The sequence below is a fragment of the Excalfactoria chinensis genome, chromosome 3, assembly GCF_039878825.1.
Source record: "Excalfactoria chinensis isolate bCotChi1 chromosome 3, bCotChi1.hap2, whole genome shotgun sequence".
In the NCBI taxonomy this organism is placed as follows: domain Eukaryota; kingdom Metazoa; phylum Chordata; class Aves; order Galliformes; family Phasianidae; genus Excalfactoria; species Excalfactoria chinensis.
Window position 1 is genome coordinate 89133418 of NC_092827.1, and position 23368 is coordinate 89156785.

Consider the following 23368-nt stretch of genomic DNA (forward strand, 5'->3'; position numbering starts at 1 on the left):
GCAGGGCTTTGGAATGTCAAAATCATCTTCCTACCCACAAGCCACAAAGGTTCATCCCCTCAAGAAATGTAAAGGTATTCAAATACCTCATGGAATATGTCATTGTGAACCTTGTGACATTGCTCTTACGAACAGCGTATGGTGCTGATCACATTGGGAAACAGCAAAAAAAAGCCAACCAAACACCTCTTTCAATATACAAAGAAAAAAAAATACGAGTCTGAAATGTCTCTGAACCCAGTGTTTTATTGCTTTGTGATTACTAGTTACACATTGATGCAATGGACTCTGAAATAAATTGGCACCTGCTATTTAATTTAAAATCTTAGTATCTTACAGCTTATATTGGCATCAGAAATAATAATAATAAACACCCAGGGAATTGTTCTTTTGGCCCAAGATTAAAAGAAAGATAAAATGTTTTCATCCTTTATTGTTGGCAGGTGAGCATTCATTGTGGAAGGTCCTTAAAAACAGTGAACAAAAACTAATACCATAAGTGTTCTCCAAAAATATATAAAAGCAGTATCAGGTAGGTGGCTCCCTTCTTTACACCAGTCTCATGCTTTGGCGTTTCTAGTATCCAAGTGCACAGTAACTCCCTCATCTCATCTGAGGAAAATAAAAGTGCTCAAGTGTACACCAACTACTTTGGGTGGCAAGAGGAAAGATTCCCACACACCATCCTCAGCTCCCACACAAACAGGACATTTACCAAAAGTGACACTGCTTTCAGGATTTAGCACATACCAAGGAGTTTATAAATACTAAAGCTTTTAAAAAAAAATTAGAATCATTTTCAATAAATAAACAACATTTGGTAATAGAGCTGCATTTGCTTTGGTAATCAGTTATCTATATGCAGCATAAGTTATCTTTGTGAGGAAAGTAATGAAATAGCAGACATGAAGTCCCTGAGGATCGGCAGCTCCGTGTTCAACATATTTATTTTGCAATGCTTGTAGACAGCAGGGTAAACAATCAGTCCCAAGACATCTGCTTTTTCATCTCCAAGCACAGCTGCAGACCACACAATGAATCATTTCTGTATCTCTTCTGAAGGCAGTAATCCGTGAATCAGAATTCCTAATAGGTGATAGTGGGGAATCAGTTCTTCTAATGCTGGATCAAGTGCTCCATCTTGTGTTAGTCCTTGGCATTCAAATAGATCCTTCTGCTATTCTTTCAATTGCTGATTGGGCAGAGTAGGTTTTGACTTCTGCACCTAAAGTATCGTTGCCCATGGTACCGTATGTTTGCTTCTCCTCATGGGCAAACATCGTCCTTTCTGTAGAATGAGGCTGCAAAACTCGAGGGACGTACATCTGAAATCACAAGCGTTAAGGATTTTACTAGTCTCTCCAAGTATACCGGGAAAATCTACTTGGGACAATTTTTTCCCTTGCCATTCGTCTCTTCATCCATTTCCCATTCTTCACCTTAACAACTAAGGCCTTTTGCATCCTACAGGATGCTTCCTGGTACAGCACTCATCTGAATGTGCACAATGCGTAGACTATGGCACAAAGACCTCCATTACTAGCTCAGTCCCACAGCCTTTTTAGCATCAAGGCAAAGACCTGCTGGTCAGTCACAACTTCAAAGTCACAAAGCAGTGGCAATTGCCTACACCTGACTGCTGTCCAGAGGTTAGGTACTGGCTAATGTAAGGCCCAGAACACAGCGCAAAGTAGCACATTGCAACTACTCCTAAAGTTTCAGCCGAAGGTACTTGTGGAACACCATCTGGAACAGTCAAAGAGCCCAACTGCAGAACGTGCTGGTCCCACCAACACATAGGAAGTCCTACAGTCCATTCAGACTAATGCATTCTATACAAGCTGTTTTCAGGGTGAGAAATTAAGCTTTTCTAGGAAATGTAAGAGAATGTTAGTAACTTTTAACTTCTTACAGAAGATGCTGGAATGGTTCGTACATCTGCGTTTCCACTTTCACCGTGCACTTCTTGTATCTGTAACCAGTAACAGGTGAGGGAAAGGGTGAGAGAATATAAAACTGTCAAGTCAAAACAATATTAAGAAATGGTAAGCATTTAAAAACCTGCAGAAATAAATCACTGGGCAGTGGTGGTTCTCTACTGCAGAGTCGTAATGAACTCGCCTCTATCTTTCTTTCATACACTCCCACACTGCTCTTTCCTCTCAAATCTTGCGAATATTGCCACACTTTCCACTGTGCAGAATAACCCGCCTCTACTGATCAGCCCTTGTTGGTCATCTCACTCTAATGCACCTCTGTGGAAGGGCATTGCTGCTGACAAGGCAAGAAACAATCCCACACAAACGGCTGGTACTACATTACGTGCATAACTTGGTGCCAAAAGGCGTTACCGTACCATCACTTACCCTGTAGTTCAGTGGGCTCAGGTGCTTGAAACACGCAAAACAAGTATAAGCCACACAAACAGCAATTGTGATGCTGACAACTAGTAGTGTAAACATTGTTGTAGGTGCTTTAAAGCCTAGAAAATAGAGAGAATACAATATAAAAATACATTGCAAGAAAAACACATTCTGTCTTCCCTATTTACATTAGAGGACCAGACAATCCACTTCCAGCCTCAGCTTGGAGAGCCTGGGTAAGCACAAATCTCATTGGCTGATAAAACTGCTGAACAAACCACTTTCCCAGTGGTCAAGAAAGGCAGCTGTAAAACTAGACCACCAAAGCTCACAGATCCTTCTCTTCATCCCTCAGTCATCTATTCTGGATCCACTTCTAAAATGCTTTTATTGATGATCTGTGAAATATTGTAGGTAGAATCTATTTATTAAGCGTGATGATGGCACTAAATTGAATGGCTTGCAAATAGCCCAAAGGAGAAAAATGACCTTCACAGATTACAGACGAGTAACAAAACTGTAGCTTCATTGAATACAACTGATGAATACAAATTGAATAGCAGTCAGCGGTACAACCCTATTACCAAAAAAGCAAGTCTCAGGTACGTATACCAAACAATAAAGCTCTCCTGTACTACTGGCCTTTTAAAACCATGGGTCACTGCACTAGACGTATGGACAGAACTAGGAGGAATCCAAGGAAAAGACAAAATGCTGAGGAAACACAAACAAGCAAGGTGGGATTCTTTGGGGTGGTGTGGTAGGAGCATTCAATGAACACAAAGAAAAGATCTAGAAGGAGACTAGTAAGAAAACAATTACAGTGAATACAGCAATTATTCTCCAGGTACACTCAGGAAGCATCTGAAGAAATTAATTACATTTTGCAGAAAAGATTCTCTGAGTAAGCATTAAGGGGAAAAAAAGTTAACTCATCTGTTTCTAAGTTTCTTTGGCCAAAAAAATAAATGCCAATCCTGTTTTTGTTTTTTTGTTGTTGTTTTGTTTTTGTGTTAACACCAGCATAGGTAATGACACAGAACAAACAAGTTCACAGTAGGACATATTATCAGATCTGTATGGATTGGTTAGAGACAAAAAACAACAACAACCAAGAACAAAATAGATGTTGCTGTTCAAACAGAAAAGGGAAGTGAAAATAAACTCCCTATGGGTATTCTGGAATGTCCTTTGGAAGGAGTTGGTTGTATAACTGTATGTTACAATGGTATTTACCAGCTGTAAACTGTCCCTGTCAACAGAGCTAGAGGATCATGGTACTTAGATGAAGATCTCAGGAGACAGTGGTTGGACTGCAGACAGTACTGCCATGTCATCTGCTGTGAGGGACACAGCAGGGCATTAGGTGATGGATATCTGATAGATAGATAGCACGAGGTTGAGGAGAAAACAGATGACAGTAGTGAAGCCTTTCTGCATGCAGTACTCTATGCAGCCAAGCAGTATTTGATCTTGACTCAGAACTGGGATAGAAGTCTGTCCAGCCTTACGTTTTTATGAGTGAGAAAACAGAGTATTATATTATCACTGTACTCTGCAGCTATGCTGAATTCATACTGTATCCACAGCATTCATACTGCACCAGGCAATCTATACAAGTAACTGATGAAGCAATCAAGCTCTACACATAACAGACTGATGTATTTTGTAGATAAGGAAGCAAAGCACTCTTCCCACTCTTTCCTTCCCCTTGCCACAAGCAGCAGCAGTGAAATCAAAACTTCCAAGTTCCCACCTCTCAAACTCGCATCGCTTCTATACTAAACCAAGCCAAACATAAGAACTCAAGTCTTTATTTTCCATCATTAAGTTCCATGGTGAATGTTTGTCTTACCACAGGTATAGAATCAGGAAACTCTGCTAAAGAGATTTCATTTTTTACTGCGTCAGGTTTTCCTTCATTACAATTACAGATGCACCAATTGCTGTAGCTAATTTTTCCTAAAGCATGCTCTAGAAATTCTGCTGTTGTTTGACAGGACGTGAATTTGTTACACCTCCTGCTTGCAAAAATAGTTCTTGAAACATGGGAAAAAACAAGCTTTCAAGCATACAACTACTGCAGCAACAGCTGCTCAAACCCAAGGACAGCCAGAAGCAGTAGTTCTGACTGCCTCCTAAATCCACTGGGAGCTATCTCTAAAGTCAAATGACAGTCTGCCAACAGTATTGTTTAACTGCTGGTATGCTAGAAAAACATTACGAAGCATACTGATTTGCCATCAGTGCTGCAAGAGCAGAGAAGGAAAAACACATTATATGGGATCCCTTCCTGAGAAGGGAAACTCAGCTCCTTCAAGTGTCACCCTCATCCCTGTTCCTCACCAGAAGTTTCCTCCTACGGGTAAAGAGCCATCACATATCACTTCTGAGGCCAAAGCTGTTAGTATATCACAGCCAATGCTATTAGCACCAAATATTTGCAAAATAAAGAACATCCACATGTTTAAAATAAATTACATAAAACCAAGAGTTTTCAAATCACAGAACGGGGAGGAGTGTCACTATCTCACTGCAGTTTTTCATGTGAAGTTTCACGGACAGTGTATAACAGGTCTCAACAGCGTCATCAGCTAATATTCTAACATTTTTTTTCTTAAACAAAAGAAGCTGTAGCCAATTCACCCAGGCTGATTATACAAGTGTATGGAGTAAAGCCAGGAGCCATTCTACTATTGAGAACTAGTTCTGAAGAGATTATTGTTTTATTTTATGTGGTTTTTTTCCTTAATTTGTTGTAATAAGTCTGTCACTCCACAGCCCAATTGACCTGTTCAAACTCAGTGCAACACGTAAACACCATGACTTCATATTTACTGGAGCAAAAAGAAATGCCCATAATGTCTATGAAGTTTCACATGTAATTCAGGTATGTTGGCAAGAGAGGTAGGAGTACCTTCTCAGTGAAAATAGGTTATACTTACCCAACCTCAAAAAAGAAAAAAAATAGAGCCAGAAAAGGCAGAGAATTGGAGCTGCAAGAGCCTGATTCACTGCTGAAAAGTGCATTTTCTTCTCCAGTTTAGCAGGGAGGTATGCATAGTAAAGGTTATAACGGTCAACCATGTGCTTCAGGAGCATATATATTAACCCTGGAAGGAAAAAAGAGAGAATCAAGAAGAAGGGTGTCACAAACGCAATAAAAGCAGCAATTCTGTAAGGAAACCTGAACTAAACAAGTGAACCAACATTCAGATACTAATGGTGGATACAGGCCCAAATACCAATGAGATACAGTTGCATGACAGCAGTCTGCTCCTAGAGTTGCACATGAGGCAGAGCCAAGACCCCCAAGGTCTCACCATCCCTCCCCCTCCCCTCAGAATTCTGTCACCCACTCATGCTCTCAGGGCACATCCAGAGCTCCTTCCTAGGGCTGGCACATGGGGTCACAGTGTTTGGGCTAAGTTGAAAATGAGCCCCCCACTGCAAGAAAGACATCGAAACACTGGAGTGCGTTCAAAGAAGGGCAACAAAGCTGGTGAGGGGTGTGGAGCACAGGCCTTATAGGAGTGGCTGAAGGAGCCAGGATTGTTCAGTCTGGAGAACAGGAGGCTCAGGGGAGACCTTATTGCTCCCTGTAACTACCTGAAGGGAGGCTGTAGTGAGCTGGGGGTCGGCCTCTTCACTCGTGTAACTGGTGATAGGACTAGAGGGAATGGCTTCAAGCTGAGTCAGGGGAGATTTAGGCTGAATGTTAGGAAATATTACTTCTCTGAAAGAGTGGTCAGGCAGTGGAATGGGCTGCCCAGGGAGGTGGTGGAATCACTGACTCTGGGGGTGCTCAAGGAATGTTTGGACATTGTGTTGAGGGACATGGTTTAGTGAGAACTATTGGTGATGGGTGAATGGTTGGACTGGATGATCTTGTAGGTCTTTTCCAACCTTGGTGATTCTGTGATTCCTTACATAGTATTGGTAAAGAAGAAAGGTCTAACAGCAGCTTTGTGTTTGCTCCTCAGCCTTCAATAAATTCATGACTGAATTTCAAATCAGCTGTGTTTTATCCCCACCAAAACACTTACAGATGCGACATCTACAAAACAAACAGCTCGCATACACAGTAGCACATTCTGATATTTACAACTGCACACAAAGTGCAAATAAATATAAACCATATTGCTTAAAAAATGGTCACACTGTCCCAATAAGATTGTAGATTTAAAATAGTTCTTTTCAGATAGATATTTTTCAATATCTAATTTAGCTAAATATACTGCATCTAGCTTTCTAAAGTTTTAGATTAAGAAAAGACAATACCAATACTATCAAATGACTTTGTACAACATGCTTGAGAGTGGAAATAAAACGTAGCTGCTGGAATTGTTCTTCATGCAGAAAAAAAAAAATCTTTATGAACAAGAGATGCAATAAAATGAAACATAATACAGATCACAGCCAGTGAAAATGGGCAACTATCCGAGAGTTCTAGACAGTGGTATGATTTCTGCATGCTCATACTGGATTTAACGACTGGTACACAAAAAGCAAAGAAATACTCAAATCTAGATAAAAAAGTAATTTAAGGCATAAATTTTAATTTTGTTTGTGATACAGAGCAAAGGACACTTCCTAGAAAAAAGAAGCCTGTGACTGAAAAATTTGGATGCCTTCTGAGAGTCCTGCACTCCTAATTAGCTGGTAGTCTAAGCCAGCAGGGCTATGGGAGCAATACAGTATTCCCCTTCTCGCCCAAGGGCAACGCTAAGATCACATGCCAAACAAAGCAGACAGCTTAGGTCACATCCTTGGGGTCAGGACTGTGGAGCACACCACCATCAATAGGACAGTAATGACCACAACTTCTTCTCTCATTCAGGACATGTAGTTTAAAGAAACGGCTGGCAACACATAGAGGTTGCAGCAATGGTAAAGAACAGGTAATTTTCCAGTCTCTTACTACTGTTTCAACAAACTATTTCATGTGCTTTCTTTAAATACTTCAACCTTCAAGACAATTGTTACTCAAAACATATCTGAAGGATTTAGGGATCAGAATGTCTCAAGTCAAGTTGGGCTGCTTTAACTGGACCTTCAAGCTAGATACCTTATGCAGCTTGCTTCTGCAAGACCTCAAGAACCCACCAATAAAAATAAATCCCTCACCCCCAAACCTATCTGAAATCCTATGCATAACTGTTAAAAATCAGAACAGAAAATTCTGTTAAAAAACAGAGCTAACAAGCTGGCACTCAAAACAAGTATCTAATCTTCATCAAACGTAATTTTAGTTTCCCAAAACAGTACAGGAAATAAGCAATATGCCATCTTCTATCCTTACAAGAAGGGATGGAAATGTAGATGAAAGTCCTAAGAGTGATCAGCATCTGAAGGGCACACTAAGAACCCAAATTTGGGCCTTCTGTAGCTCCCAATTGCCTCAGCCTCACCTATGCAGGGCCCGCAGCTCATTGGAAACTTACCAAATGGGACAATGATGGGGCATGTAATGCTATAGGCCATGATGACAGTGAACACACACAACATCCAGGCATACATTGCTCCAAATTCATATTCAAATGCCTGTTGCTAGGAAGGAGAAACAAAGCACTCTTATCTCTCAGGTCATCTACCAACACGTCAGAAGTTAATGTAGATAGACTAAAGCAACAGTTTACCTTCTCTTAAACCCTACTAGGAGAAATCACTTATTTCCTTGAGAGGTATTAACAGCAATTATGCACCAGTACTACATGTTTTAAATGGCTAGACCTACAGAAAATACATTACTACTTTCATAGCCTTACAGGAATTCCTCAAAGTTGTTTTCAATTACAAGAAGCAACTACATGAAGCCACAAGGTGAAAAGTGGCTGTGCCAAACACAGAACCTTTATCTCACTGCACAGCCCATTGTATCTGTACTGGTCCCTGTGTTGTCTTTAGCAGTAAAGGAAGCTCAAGATGCCACAGCTTTTGGCCAATATTACCACTGCTAAGAAAAAGCTCTAATACCTGTTTAATATTTTTCCTTTCTGCACTGGACTTGGCCATTATCATGCGTATGGTGTAAAGGATGAGGCCAGGTAGGCGCAGCAGCTCCATCCCATTGCCAACAAAAGCAGAGGCAATCACATAGTTCACAAAGAACGCTCCCTGGTCAGGCAAAAAGACACATCTACAAGGAAAGACATCAGACAGTGACTGGAAAGCAGAAAAGCAAGTAGAAAGAACACATAGGCACTTCTAGAAATCTCTCTCCATAAGGAGAGGTACAGGACACCATGAGAAGTAGCTAGAAGACTAATAATCTTGCTGGGAAAAAAAAAAAAAAAGAGTACAACATAGCCATAAAGGCAGTAAGTGCAGTATACTGTAAAAGCATACTTTTATAGTGCTACTGCAAATTAGTCTGTAAGAAGACTTGCTGAGTCACACAGTTTGGATAAGGAATATACCGCTCGAGAAATGAGACAGCACAGTCTGGGTGGCTGATAGCAGAAGAGAGCACCATTTGATGTCTATTAACAGCAACTTGAGACAAGACAAGATAAAATTATCCTATTGCAATCTTATGTGTCAGCTTAGAAACTCCTAATTGTCTTCTTGTTACTGATCTGAAATAGCAGTGGGGAAAAAAAAGTCATCCCTTACTAAATGCATCCTATTCTTTCCCTCCAGTCACCTCACATACCAGCCACTGTGTCCAGCTCATAGTCACAAGAGCTTCTAATAATCAATATCTGCAAGCTTGCAGTACTGGCATAAAAAAATCTGTAGTTCTTAAAACCAGAAGTGAGTCAATGGATTGCTGCAGCTATTTTGTCTCAGAGCAGTCTTTGGGAAGATTATCCCATCAATGATATGCAGCAACCCTCACTACATTATTGAGTCCCTTCATCCCATCTTGCCTTTTTGCATCTTCTACAGAATTTTTAAGGACACGGAAAAATAACTCTCTTTATTGAAATTTTGCATATGCTACCAAGCAGGAAAAAGTATGGACTTCTTCACAACAAAGGCATTTGTACTGTCTCCTACTCTTATTTGGAAGTTAAACTTCATTCCAAAAGTATCATCCCAGTGCTAACTTTAATAAACACTAACCAAAATTAGTCACAGATAAAAAGCATTTTAAATAATCTTGCAAGAAGGAGTTGCTTAATACTTACTCCAGCCTAATGGCAGAATCAGATGACTCTCTGTCAAACAGCCAACGGAAGAAAAAATCAAGGCTGAAAGAAAGACAGCTGATGTAATTCAGTGTTTATTTGTAATTCATTGTGTAAAAATACTTCTCTTACAGTAGTTCAGGATACTATTTTAGCTTTACAGGTTACTGACAGTCATGAGCTGGCAGGGGAAAAAAAAGATGCATAATCAAACATCTACTTCATGCTTTAGTTTTAATGATTCATTTTTAGCAGCCATGATATAGATAAGGTAAATACATGCTACCCTATTGGCTGGGGAAAAGTTAACCACTGTACAAGTACAAAAAAAAAGGAAAAGAAAAGCTATCTCAAGAGTCAGGAAATTTGGCTCTTGGCTGTATCAGTATGGGCAACTTTCAACTAGAAATTATCTTTTGTTGTCAGAGATCCCCTTTACTACAAGAAAATCAGACTCTGGAGATATTAAGGGCTAAAAGATCCTCAGATGAAAGGTGAACACTGAGATACTGTATTGTACTAATGTACAATGATAAGATCAGCAGACACTCTGGAAAAGGGTGAGGGTACACTATCTATATCTTAACTAGCAAATAAAGGAATATTACAGAAAGATTATAGGAATATCATTAAAATATTCAAACATTACCAAACTATGACTTTACCTAGTGAGACCAAGGGATGGCAGAATCAATACCATGAAGATCAGAAATATGTAGACTTTATGCATCATTATCCTGTTCTCTGCAGATCTACCAACAACAACAAAATATTAAAATAAAATAAATTAATTAAAAAAATCAATTAAAAATTAATCTGAAAGCCTTCCATGCATGACGAATTTTGCCCAAAGAACATCAGCACCCAGAAGACCTCCAACTTCCCCTGCCATATCACAGTGCTACAAGATAATCGTAACAGAAATGCAAATGGGACACACACTGATTCAGACCAAGCAGGCTCTTAGTATCTTCATGGGCACAGAAAATAAACATTAATCCAGATTCTGAATTAACAAGACTACAGTCCTACACTGCAAGCAAGGAGATGTGTACCCATCACACAGCTGGTTTGTCTTCCAGTGATACTCATCTCTCAACAGCTTGTAAACAAACTTCTCTCCAAACCTTATGCCAGGAGAGATTAGACAGTTTGTAGAAAGGCACCACCTTCAAGAAACCAGACACTCAGACAAGCTACTGTACTTGCCAAACATCAACACTTTGAGAACATCATACATTACTAACACGTTACCACTCTTACACAGCAGCACAAACATCTTTCTAGTGACAAACTGTCACCAGAACACTGCAGAGACTGCCATAAATAACACAGACTTTCTTAAAGATGTTATCAGATTAGGCTTTGAAACTACAGTGGCTTTATAGGATCACATAGCCTTTGGGTACTATGGGATATATCAGTTAGTACAACTATAGTGAGGCTTGAAATCAGATCTGCTATCACTAGCAACTCTAGAAAACTTGCAATCAATTTTAAATGGCTCAAAATCGATGAGCCAAGTGCAGTTATCAATAAAAATCATTGATGAAATACATACAACTTTGACAAATCAACAGAAAATTTTGGACACAACATCTTGGAAGGGAATGGTACAAAATGGTACAAAAAATAAAAAGGATTTGACCCTAAAATAAAACAAAACAAAACAATGGCTGTAGGTGAAAGATTAAACAAAGGCAAGTACAACTGGGATTCAGTATGCAGTGTCATAAGTGAACTGAGCATGAAACCCAGTACACTAATCAAGGCCGTACAGAGCTCTACTAGGTTAGCAGCACACAACACTTGACACCTCTTGAGTAGCCCAGCTGTATCTGGAAAATCTTGTGTCAACAGATCTGACAGGTTGTGGTTCTGTAGGTCTTCTCAGATCACCACCAGCAATATACGATAGCACAGATTTGTGCACTGTTACATTCAGGTCACTTTTTGTGCAAAATAACAAGAACAGTGGCTTTCTCATAAATAGTGTGTCAGTAGTTGAAGCCCTCAAAATAGAATTTGAGACTCAAGTGTTCTCAGCTTGTAGGGAATCAAAACCTCCATGTCTTACCTTCCCAGAGATAAGAATCCCTCAGGGAGATTTGAGGTACTACCCATGCCCGCGTTGAAGGGGCATTTTTTTTTCTAATTAAGCTTTAAACACAAAGTGTTTGTGAAGGTGGAGCAAAAGTGAATCATCTGGTTGGTTTTGTACTTAATACTACAAGTAGAATAACTCCAAAACATTGGTTACAGTATTAGAAAGAGATGAAAACATGATATTCCCTGCTACAAGATGGCTGCAGATTAAAAAAACAAAACAAAACACCATAAACAGTTGAGTGCTTCTCCTTTCCACCCCCCCTTCCCCTAGTAATTCAGCTGATAAGGAAGATTTTGCTTACTTTGTCCAGTGAGACTCCAGCAGTGTTGAATAATAGACAATTGTTGGCAGCAAAGCTGAGAAGGACCAGAGCAAGAGTGTTGGGAAGAACTGACTGATGATAGGATTCTGATGGGAAGGAAAAAAAAAAAAAAGGGGTGTGTGGGTGGGGATGTGAATGTTAAGGGCATTTGAATGCAGCTGTGCTAGAAGAACAGAGGCTGCAATAATTAGCTTTTTGTAAATGGTAGCAGGTCAGACTATGGGTATCTTTTTCAGATTCAAGTTTGAATCTGATTAAGTTCAGAATGAGTTAGAGTGCAGCATATGTGCGCAAGACAAGAAACAGGAGCAGGATTGGGGATTGAATTCCATGAGGATGAAGTCTCACAGGCAGTTTTTAGGTAGTACACCCAAGCTTTGGGAAATATCTGAAGTGAACAATTTGTAAGAGATTTTAGCTGAGGTAGCATATATACAGCACCCTGGTTTTCAATCTAGTAAGCAAAATAAACCATGGTATTTTACTTCAGAGTTTAAAATCTGAATTCCCATCTTCTCATGCTAAAATCAAAACACAAGTTGGACACAAAACTGGCAAATGTTTTCGATTTTAAACATTTTAAATGTAGTAAAAACTACATTCCAAAGATACAAGTAAATATATGATGAATAATAATACAAAGTTTCAGATTAATATATGTAGCTTATCAAGGAACAAAAGAGGAACCAGGGCCCGATTCTGGACATACATGCATATTTGTGCATATGTATGTATATACACGTGTACTTCTATTTTATTTTATTTTAAGTCAGCAGCTACACAAAACACTTCCGAAAATTTCAACAAATTTAGCTTATGGTAATTGATGTTTAGTTTTTTAAACTATACATCTATCCCTTTAATAACATTTTGGTCCTACATAAAGCTATATCCAAACATGGTGATACTCACATTAAGGTAGTGAATAGGTTTAGTGACATTGAACTTGTCCATGGTTGATATGATTATGGATGGAGTAGTAAGAAAAAATAGCAAAATAAGAAGGGACAAATTAATGCACCACCATCTGACCCACCAGTTCAGCCCATACACTGAAAGATTATTCCTGGGGAAAAAGAGAAAAAAAAAAAAAACAGTAAGCTTTTGCTGCTAAAAGCACATATTACTTGTCAAGTAACAGGTGGCACTGCTTTTTCATATTCTCAAAGTTACATAAACAAAGCACTTCATTTATACAAACAAGTTATATAAACAAAGTTCCACTTGTTATAAGAAATAAGAGAGGTTGCACTGGTTTCATTAAGTGATAACATAACTTGCATTTGCAGGAGAACTTGTTTAGTCTTTTATAACACCTTCAGGTTGTTCAGTGTTCAAAGTAGCTAAGACCTGGGATGAAACAATTTCTGTTTTGCACCTACGTATTAAACTGAGAAAGTTAGAACAAGAGAATGGAACTATACAGAGAACAGCTCTCAGAGACAGAATCTACCAAGAAGCTGTGATTTAAAAAGTAAGGAAAAAGCATCCAACTGAATCCACAGCAAAATTTGGTCTTAAACAGGTAAAGTTCTTAATATTTTCTGAAACAGTTCCCAAAAGGACCAGAACAACTTGAGCCTCAGCCAAAGCCAAGCATTCAAAACAGACCAAACAGGGACAGAGAAGTTCTTTATCACCCCCAGCGATGACAACTATCATGGTGAATCCAAGCAAATCACTGTTTCTCCTCTTTTTCAAGTGAAAAAATAAACAACACATTTGTTTCTGCCTAACTTGCAACAGAGATGCCACAACTAATCTACTGTCATATGAACAGGGCATTATTTTGATTGAATCCTAAGTTACTTACAAAGCAACTAGAAAACATTTAGTCATTTTTAGCCTCTAAGCACGACAGAAGATAGCACAGAAACAGCTTAATTCAAATTTATGCACTTTCACACTCTCTCCTGTAAGTGATGCGCAGAAGTTACTGGGTCACTCTAAAGATGGTGGCAGACAGACCACAGCTCACAGAGTGGATCAAGCTGTGTTTGTCCTGCAGCTCCTCAAAGGAAAAGCAAACAAACAAACAAACACAGTCCTAAACAAACTTGGAAAATATTCCATTCTAAATCAAGTTCTATTCTAACATCAAGTTCCTCACCTCAGACCTCAGCAACAGGTATACATGAGCCTCAGAAAAAAGAAATGCTGAGGTACAGACTGATGAAGCTTTATTTTTATTTATGTACGCATTTATTTATTTATTTCATGTTAACAGGAAGAGCAGATGCCAGAACTTTGGGGTAGAAAACCCTAGTCAGCCTCTGAGAGGTGTCCTCAAGGTCAAAGAACCACTAATAGAAATAAAAATTTATATCTGTCTCATTTTGGGGTTAGAGAAAAAAAATATACAGATGCTTTCTCCTGTTCTTATTCTGAACCTATACTGTCATAAATAAATGGAAGACAGGAATCTTACCAACATATATTCTCAGGATACGTAGCATATTTAACCTCCCAGCTTGTTACGCGCAATTCCTTGCTGTAGCATGATGGCTGGGGTTCTCCCTTACATTTAATACTCCGACATTTGCAGGCATTGAAGTCCTTAAGGATACTGTAAAGTGCAAAAACCAATAGGATTATTTCAAATTACTACACTTGAAAATGCTGAAGGAAGAGTGCCAATAGCAGTAAAAGGCTTTTTTTTTTTCCCCTTTTAATAACCAGAGATCATGACAGCGTTTAGATAACATTGTAACTTTATCTCATGCATGCAGTGACCATTAGATACAGTTACTAATGGAGGCCTTTGATACTTCTGATACAAGGCCGGAAAACAAAAAAGTAACCTTCAATCAAACTGTTCGGTGCTCCTATCAACGCAGCAGCAGCTCATATTAAAAATCAAACTCTGAGAGCACTGGAAACTAGAAATAAAGGCAGCCAGTACCCCAAACAGCTCCTGTAATTACAGCCGTTTTCAAGTCAGAGCAAATGAATCCTTAACTCTACACTCAGATTTGATGCTGGCGTAACTAAATTTAACTAATTTTGATTTTTCACACAATTTTTATAATGCAAGTAACCTAACAACATAAAAAAAGTCACTCCCAGAATATCCACAGTACTTCTCTTCTGAGTTGATCATCAATGCACTTAAACTAAGTTTAAACACAGCCAGAGTAAATCCTTCTGAAGATTTCTCAGAACACACCAATAGAAATGCTCAGCATTTATTTAGACACAGTACAACTGTGTATGTGCTATGGTACAAAAGAAGCTCTGCTATACCAGCATGGAAGCAGAAATATATCATATTTGAATGAGTGAAGTCTAAAATTCCTGTTATGCTTGTTCCTCAATTGTGCTCATAGCATTAAGAAAAGAGAGAACCACACAAACACCAAACAAAGCAAAAACAACAAAACAGATCTTTCTCTTACCAGAATTCAAGCAGGGACATCAGCACCTTGCAGCAGCACGTATTTAAGAAAGTTAATTATAATTCAATAGCTTGTTTTTAAAAAGTAAATAAGGAGCAATCTTTAGCACTTCCAGACACACTACACAAACATGAGCACCAACACTAATCAAGCTTCTACAGCTATCTGATTCCATGAACTTGAGTCCTGGCTTTCTGCTTCTCCCATCTTATTTCAGGGCTCTGTGGAGCAGAGACCACTAGTGACACCGTATAATTTTCTAATCTGATGGCTTCAGCATCTAATTTTCCAGAGAATAGAGTTCACAGCAATAAAAATCTTTTCAGTTCTCCATGATTCAACTCAGAGATGCCTGTAACGCAACTCTGATGCATCCACCGAGAAATTATCACACCCAAATTATAAACAAGAAGTTAACAGCCAGAAAAGAAAACTCAGGGCTTATTTCTTCTTTCAGTTTCACATACTGAAAGATTATTCTGTGCTCTAAAGTATCTAAATACAATGTGTAACATGACAAGATTAGAAGAGGAATGGAATTCACTGTTTTTATTTGAAGCCACACAAAATTTCTCCAGCACTTCAAATTCCTGAAATCCTACAGTCTCGACTTTCCTGAAAAGACAAAGACCCTGGAAGACGATCTCTAATGTGATTTGAAGGTCAAAGAATGTAGAAAACTAAAAAGGCTATAGGGAAAAGGAAAAAACAAAAAAGCATGATGTGCTACATTGGTAACACAGGTATTATTCTATTGGTATTAGTATTCTATTAGCATTGTATTAACAATTCTAGTATTACTCTATTATTTCCTTTTATTCAACCTTGTGTTAGTAAAACATTCCCACAGACTGTCAATAGAAAATGACAGGTTACATGCATCTTCTGTGTAAACAACTGGGTAAAAGAGGCTTAACTTCTGATACTGAATCTACCCAAGTATCTATAGAAACAGTTAAGAGACACATAATATCTGTAAAATCTGTATGAAGTCAAGATCTTAAGGGTCACATAAACAACATGCAAGCAAAAGGAATATTAAAACAGCTTGTGCAACATAATCCGCTCCCATCTTGAAAAGCAGTATTACCAAAATCTAGAGTATCTTGTATAAATTCTACAATACAAATTTTATTTTACAGGGCTTTTGAATCATCTTATCCAAGGTTATCTAACACCTCGCGTGTTCAACACAACGAAGGGGTTCTTTTTAATATATACTCACACATTTATACACACATTCACAATATAAAAAGTTGAGTGCACACACATTTTTTCCTGTAACCTGTACCAAATGATTAAGCTTTCTTTCTATATATTTAATGACACAACACTGGGAAGTTTCTTCTCTTTACTCCACCCAGTACTTTGCCAGCACCAAACATCTAGAATCTACTTTTAAAACAAGCTCACTACTTTGTTGAGGTTACTGAGTAGCACCCACTGTGATAGCTTAGTAACTACATCTCTCCATTTTCTAATGTACAAATCAGTAACCCCTTTCTAAGATCCAACTAGTCTGGCCTACTACTAACCTAGACTAATGGATCCTACAGCGTAGGGATTCTTATCCCAGTAAGTATCCAAAGCCACTTAGTCTCTTAGGCAACGAGTTCTTCATTTGAAGTATAGAGGCTAAATGCATACTTGCAGAAAAACTTACCAGTAAGCAGAGCAGAACAAATCCACACGATGGTAAAGAAGAAGAAAGGAAGAAGAAGCAACATAAGCAGACAAGCAACACAAATAACATCAGTTGTACTATTAAAGTTAAAAGAGAACAAAGAAGATAGCAGACAAAACTTACTAGGTCGCCATGGATTTCTCTTGAAACGTTACAAAAGCCATTCCTAGTGGTTTGTTTTGAACTGCCCGTTCCTCTTTTGCGAATTCTTCAATCAGTTCATTTGTAACTTTAGTATAATATTCTACAGCATCTTCCTGTTAAGAAATTGATGACTGTTACATCTGATCATAAGACAGCTAATACCTCCGTTAAAATACAGCCTACACAAACCAAAGTCCTTCTTCCTTACACTACTGCCACAAATTACAAACCACACCACCACATGAAGACAAACAAACAGAAGTTTCTCTTGTATTTAGTTTTTGCACTAAAATTACACTTCAAAAGTTTGGGAGAAATCCTTTTCTCTATTGTATGAGAACATGAAAGATAAGTGCCCTGCAATGAATAAGCAATTTTTTTAAGCTCACAAGTTGTTACATAAACACTACATGATATGATCTACTCAGACTCTGTAAAAACGAACACAGTCTCTCACCCTTTCACATCCTCTCATTTCACAGCAGCAGAACTGACCACATGGCTTAGGGTTGATTTTGACTTGATGGCCATGCTTCTCATACTGATGTTTATAGTAATGCAGGCTTTTTTCTGCCTCATTTCTAGGTGGAAAAATACATCCAGAACATTTTGCAAGAAAACAATATCAACAACAAGCTTACAAAGAATATAAACCCCAAGAGAAAACACAGTGTCAAAGACTCAAAACAAATCAGTCACCAAAGGCATTCCTATATCTTATTCTAGCTACTTTGTACAATTTATTTTCAAGCCTGTAATACTATTGAAGAGTCTATACTCCTGAGGTTCCCGAAGACAAAGTTGCTATTGAATAGTCCAGAAGAAAACTCCTTTCCCTCTTGTGACCAATATCTCTGACCAAAGCAGCAGTCTGCTACAATTACTAATTAGAATTAGTAAATCAACAGCTGTTTTTTCTATTTTGTACTGCCTGACCAAGCAAACAATGATACCAGCCAAGCCTTTAGAAATAAATACTTTAAAATACAGTTGAATCTGTCTGAAGTGCAGACCAGAACCTTTAAAGCAGAATTCATTTCTAGAATGTGCAAGCTTAGTACTACTGGTAAATGTCAAAATCACTGAATAAATCACAGAATGGCTTGGGTTATAAGGAACCTCAAAGATCATCTAGTTTCAACTCCCTTGCTGTGAGAGGAAATGCTGATTAAGAACCAGCAAGATATCTACAAAATTATGCTAAATTCAGATAGATTACAAAAATGAGTACCTTTTTCTGTATATATGAATAAGCCTGGCTACATCATAACATAGCTGAACCTCCACCACAGCGCAAGTTGGGTAGGCAGTACTGAAAATAAAACAATACAAGAGAAGTACATTGAATAAACCTTTTCAAAGACCATCACTGGAGTCTAAATGGTATCTCAGTCACTTCTGAATGAGGTAAAACAAAGGGGTCTTCCATAGAGACTGGAGTTCAAAGTTACATCAGCATGAGATGCACAGCATTATTCCCAAATAAAAGCCATGTGGGAATATTAATGGGAAGTGAGGAAACAGACATATTTTAGGTTCTAATTTTAAGATTAGCTAACTAGCTTTATTGAAATAAAGCATTTTTCATTCTATTCTCAATTCTTTCTAAGGACAGAGATACAGTTTGAGAAGATGGATACTTTTACGTGATTTGAAATAGTGCAAGAGTCAAAGACGTTTCTGTCTGGAAAGTTAAAACTATTAGGATAATTCTAAATCCTTTGTTCCTAATTAAGCATGAAACTTACGTGAAATGGCCTTGAATGGCTTCTTGTTTTGCATTTTTTGGAAGACCAGTTATAAACAATGTGCACTTAACCTGCAAAAGAAAAACAGCAAAAAATCCTATTTTGGAAAATGGCATCAGTAAAGAGAAAATGTTCAGCATCACTGCCTTCCTCATAAGTAGTTATGTTTTAGAAGGGGAAAAAAAAAAAAAAAAGAGGCAAGACATTTCAATGGGAGCTGTACCTATTCAAGATAGCAAAACACCTTCTGCACTGGTTAAAGGCACAACAATTTCACAAGGTCCTACTATCACCCCCACCCACCCCAACCTCCAGACACTTTTCACAGTTCACTCAGTGGAGATTCATTTGCAGTGTAACATAACTGCAAGAAATCATTCTAGCAAAGAGGAGGCACCTTAGCAATTTGCTTTTAGCATGGTCCACTTTCAAATAGCCCCCTCCCCCCGGTCCCCTTCCCACACACACACACAGTTTGTTTGTTTTTCAAACCCCAACAAGGGAACTTACTATATTTTCTTCTTTATACGTGACTGTTTTCATGTGATGTCTCATGAAGACAACAGTCAGAATCAGGTAAACAACAGCAAAACATGTGTGCAGCCAAAGAAGATTGTTACTGTTGGACAAAATGTTACGAATATGAGAAACAGGAAAAACAATTATCTGACTACACAGCTTTCAAAATGCTAAGCAGATTAAAACCTTTCTTTAAACACAAAAGAATAAAAAAGGTAGTAACTGATAAATACTCGTGCACATACAGATCCTTAGGCAGCCATTAGGGTTATCTAATACATTTTACAATACACAAGTAATGAAAGTGCAAGGAAAACAGCTAATTTTAGGCAACACTGGGCTTACACCTTTGCATTCAGATGACTAATAGGAAGCTCCATGCTATTAGTCAAGATATTTTTTATTGGTCAGTGGTTACTGTGTTGAACGCACAACTGAACTCCCCTTGAATACAATCCTTATCCAAACCAGAAACAACCTAATACAGAGGCTAAACTCCACTTTTCTGATGGCTCCTTTCTCCAAACTTCAAAACAGAAAAGTGTTCTGTATGCAGCTCTTCCGTTTTGTGAAGAGTGCTACCAATAAGTTAACATAAAATACAGGAATCTGTTTTGCAGATAAAAACCCAACTGAACAATAAAATCCTCACTAGCTACTTGGAATCATAACACAGATAGAAAAAAACATAGTGCAATGGTAAATGTTCTATTGGACATCACAGCACAGATAGAGAAGTTTTGAATAATGACATAACAGAAAAGCTGTACAGATTGGTATTGCAACCATTTTTACAGACTTCTTTTTTAAATGCAGAAATTTCAGTTGTGACCTCAAATGGGAGAGACATTCATAAATCTGGTTTAAGAGAATTTAAGTTATCCGAGTTACATGCTACAGTAAAACTATCAGCTTTATTTTCCTTTCCACAGCATGGTTTCTTTTAGCATAGGTATTTCTGAAAATAATAGTGTTAGATGTGCAATCATTAGCCAAGACAAACAGGTAGTATAAAAAAAAAAAAAGAGCTGAGAGAGCAGAAGCCACGTTCACAGATTTCTTACCAGAGCCATAACATATAGCCTGAACACAACCCAATTTCAGTTGACAAAGCATGATTAAGTAATTCCTACCCCCAAGAGCCATGTTGCAATCATCAATGCATGTATTTAGGAACTATGGCAGGAAGCAGACAAGCATAAAAGTACCTTCCAAGATTTACTCACCCAGTTTCTAAGTTCTGTATAGTTGTTCTTCCAAAACTGTATGGATCTTTAACTAAGAAGGAAAAAAAAAAATAAAAAAATCAACCAAACACATAACATTATTAGCTGGTATAAAATTCACCTGCAAACTGAAAAAGACATTTTTTTCTCCTCTTTTTCCAGATGTTGATCTACTTCAACATTAAAACAATTTGGAATCATAATATTGGTTGGCAGTATTACACGTTAAAATTCACAAAAAAACACCCTAGTATCATACCACTTTGCAGCTCATCCAAAGAAATAATAACTTTAAACATCTGAATGCTAGATTTTTGCAGCATGTTTCCCCCTTCCCATCGTCTCCTTTCATATCCAATTAGCAACGTTAGAAAAGAAACAATACTGAGGGCACAGGGAAAACACATCTAATTACAAAAGCAGGCAAAGTCACAAGGCTCTTTAAAATGTAGGTAGTAGCAAATTGAAAACAAAATGTAGGTTACTTTAAGGGCAGTAGAAGAGAGTAAGTTTTGGGGAAAAAAGTCAGCAAGTCAGTACACAAACTAACATGCAAACAACACTGTATAAGAGAAACCAGACAAAATATAAAGAAGCACTCTGCTTGAGATCTCCTGCAAAAAATCAAATGCACTGGTGATCAGCAGTGTAAACCAAGATGATCAACTGCGAAGTCTGTAAATGTGGTCTTAGCAAGACTGATAGGAAGTCAGCTCATAAGCACCTTTCATGGGTAATAAGGGCTTGTTATCAAAAACAGAAACATGTTTAAACAAGATTTGTCAGAGTTGTGTTCATTAATGTTCTACTGGATAGGCAATAGACTAGAGGACACATTCTATTTGTTGAGTAACAGTCAGATCAGGACTAAGAATGCAAGAAACATGAAATGATTCTTTCAGCCCAGTCAGCACCAACAAAGCCTCAGCAAGATGATTTGTGACTCAAAACTTGACAAAACTAGAGCAGAAGGGAGCAAACAAACAAAAGATCCGGAAAGCTTTCACAGTGGCATTAAAGCAAACTCCTTTCAGAATTAAAGAAAAAATTCTTACCAAGAAGATCACCTGATAAGTTGACAGGCAATATGACACCCACAGACAAAATGCTGATAGCAACCAACAAGCAGATGATGTGACGCTGGAAGGTAAGGTAGTGTATGGCATCTTCACCACATCTGTCATGAATCTCATCATCACTACATCATAGACAAAAAAGCACGTAATCATAATCTACTTAATACTTGTGGGGTTGTTTGGGGGTTTTTGAACATACATAATTTTCTCAGTTAACCCAATGACTTCCCCATCAACTCCTTTTAGTTTTCAACACCATTGTGTTCTCCCCTCTATAAGTATAATAGGTTTGAGTTTCAGAAGTGCCTTTTTCTTGCACAGAATCAACATACAAAAATATAATAGAATTTAAGATGGAAACAAGTGCTGTGAAAATATGCAGGAAAGTTCCTTATACCAAGATGGAAGAGGACAAAGTCATCTGTCATAACTTCCAGCGAGAATGGAAAGCCTAGATCTCAAATTTTATGGTCACGCTGTGACAGTGTTCACACATCTCAAGAGAGGCTTCCTATGAGGATAAGAGCCTTAACCTTAGAACTCTTATCATCTACTCATTTTCAGCAAGACAGATGGGTAAAATATGAGTTCTTGAGAAAGGAAGAGACTAGCAAAAGGGGAGAAAGTCTCAACTGCACTCTTTTCTTGTTTCAAGGTAACCAAGATAGAAATGCATTTTTAATAACCATAATTTACTAAGCTCAAAGAGACATAAGGAACCAACATCACAAATCTAGTGCTTGTTTTCTGGAAAACAATGGGATGGGCTTTTCTTTGTCCTGTAATTCCAGCCCCAGTTAAGTTACCAGTCCTCCAAAGAATTCCTTCCATGGAAACAGTGTTTCCTGCTAAAGGGCCTCAAACAGGGGAACACCTGCACAGTACCCTTTGAAGGGTATAAGCCTAGAGCCAAGTTCTTAGCTTGGAATCCATACAAGTGGCCCAGATTCAATTCATTTCACACATTGTTCATAGATCAAGAAGTCTCTGGCATGTCAACAGAAACGTAAGTGTACCGGGAAGAAGCATTCCTATATAGTCACCTTGTTTTCATACTTTTTTTTTCCAACCCACTATTGCCCACACACTGGAGGCACCTGTAGTGCTCTTTGTATTCAAAATCTGTCTGCTCAGGAAAGAAAAAATAAAAATAAAAGAAGAACACAAACAGTCTTTTTCAAATAAAACAACAACAACAAAAATAATTTACTATTTCTTTTTTGTACTTACTGCATCCGAAAAGCAGCTGCCATCCAAGAACAAAAGCCCTGTAAAGAAAAAAAGTCATAGAAGTTCTCTTAACTGGACAGGTTAGAAACTACAGGCTTTTTCTATTAAGCCAATCTCTTAGCTAAAAGGCTGGCAGCCAGTTATTCTGAAATCATTGTTTAGAAACAGAAAAATATAGAAAATATATATAGAAAAATACCTATTGCTCTACACACTTTCTAAAAGGTAATCTGTATGTCTGCCTTCACTGCGTATTTAAGATTTGAAGGGGATTAGTTGTATATTTACTGCTTGGGCTCCTTAAACTTAAAAAGTGTGTCCAGATCCCGTCTTCACTGAGGAAAAGTCAAGACTGAACCTCACTATGAAAATCGGGATCTAATGCACAATTTTAGGATGGTGATCTTTCCCCCTAAAA

The 23368-nt window shown here is 38.0% G+C and overlaps 1 protein-coding gene across 5 annotated transcripts in view; it reads right to left on the minus strand.

Annotated features, from left to right (window-relative positions):
- Nucleotides 1-226: 226 nt before the first annotated feature.
- The window catches only part of TMEM63A (transmembrane protein 63A), a 29776-nt gene continuing 6634 nt past the window's right edge, over nt 227-23368 (minus strand). For all 5 annotated transcript variants that reach the window (XM_072333316.1, XM_072333312.1, XM_072333314.1 and 2 more), the window contains 19 exons: nt 22951-22988; nt 21700-21842; nt 20645-20696; nt 19410-19518; nt 18900-18970; nt 18383-18463; nt 17609-17732; nt 17131-17264; nt 14357-14494; nt 12841-12994; nt 11908-12014; nt 10162-10248; nt 9497-9559; nt 8340-8502; nt 7808-7913; nt 5309-5476; nt 2367-2482; nt 1913-1972; nt 227-1325 (listed from right to left, as the gene is read on the minus strand). In XM_072333316.1, coding sequence (XP_072189417.1) covers nt 1161-1325; nt 1913-1972; nt 2367-2482; nt 5309-5476; nt 7808-7913; nt 8340-8502; nt 9497-9559; nt 10162-10248; nt 11908-12014; nt 12841-12994; nt 14357-14494; nt 17131-17264; nt 17609-17732; nt 18383-18463; nt 18900-18970; nt 19410-19518; nt 20645-20696; nt 21700-21842; nt 22951-22988 — 2079 coding nt within the window. In that variant the 3' untranslated portion in view covers nt 227-1160. The remainder of the gene's footprint in view (nt 1326-1912; nt 1973-2366; nt 2483-5308; nt 5477-7807; nt 7914-8339; nt 8503-9496; nt 9560-10161; nt 10249-11907; nt 12015-12840; nt 12995-14356; nt 14495-17130; nt 17265-17608; nt 17733-18382; nt 18464-18899; nt 18971-19409; nt 19519-20644; nt 20697-21699; nt 21843-22950; nt 22989-23368) is intronic.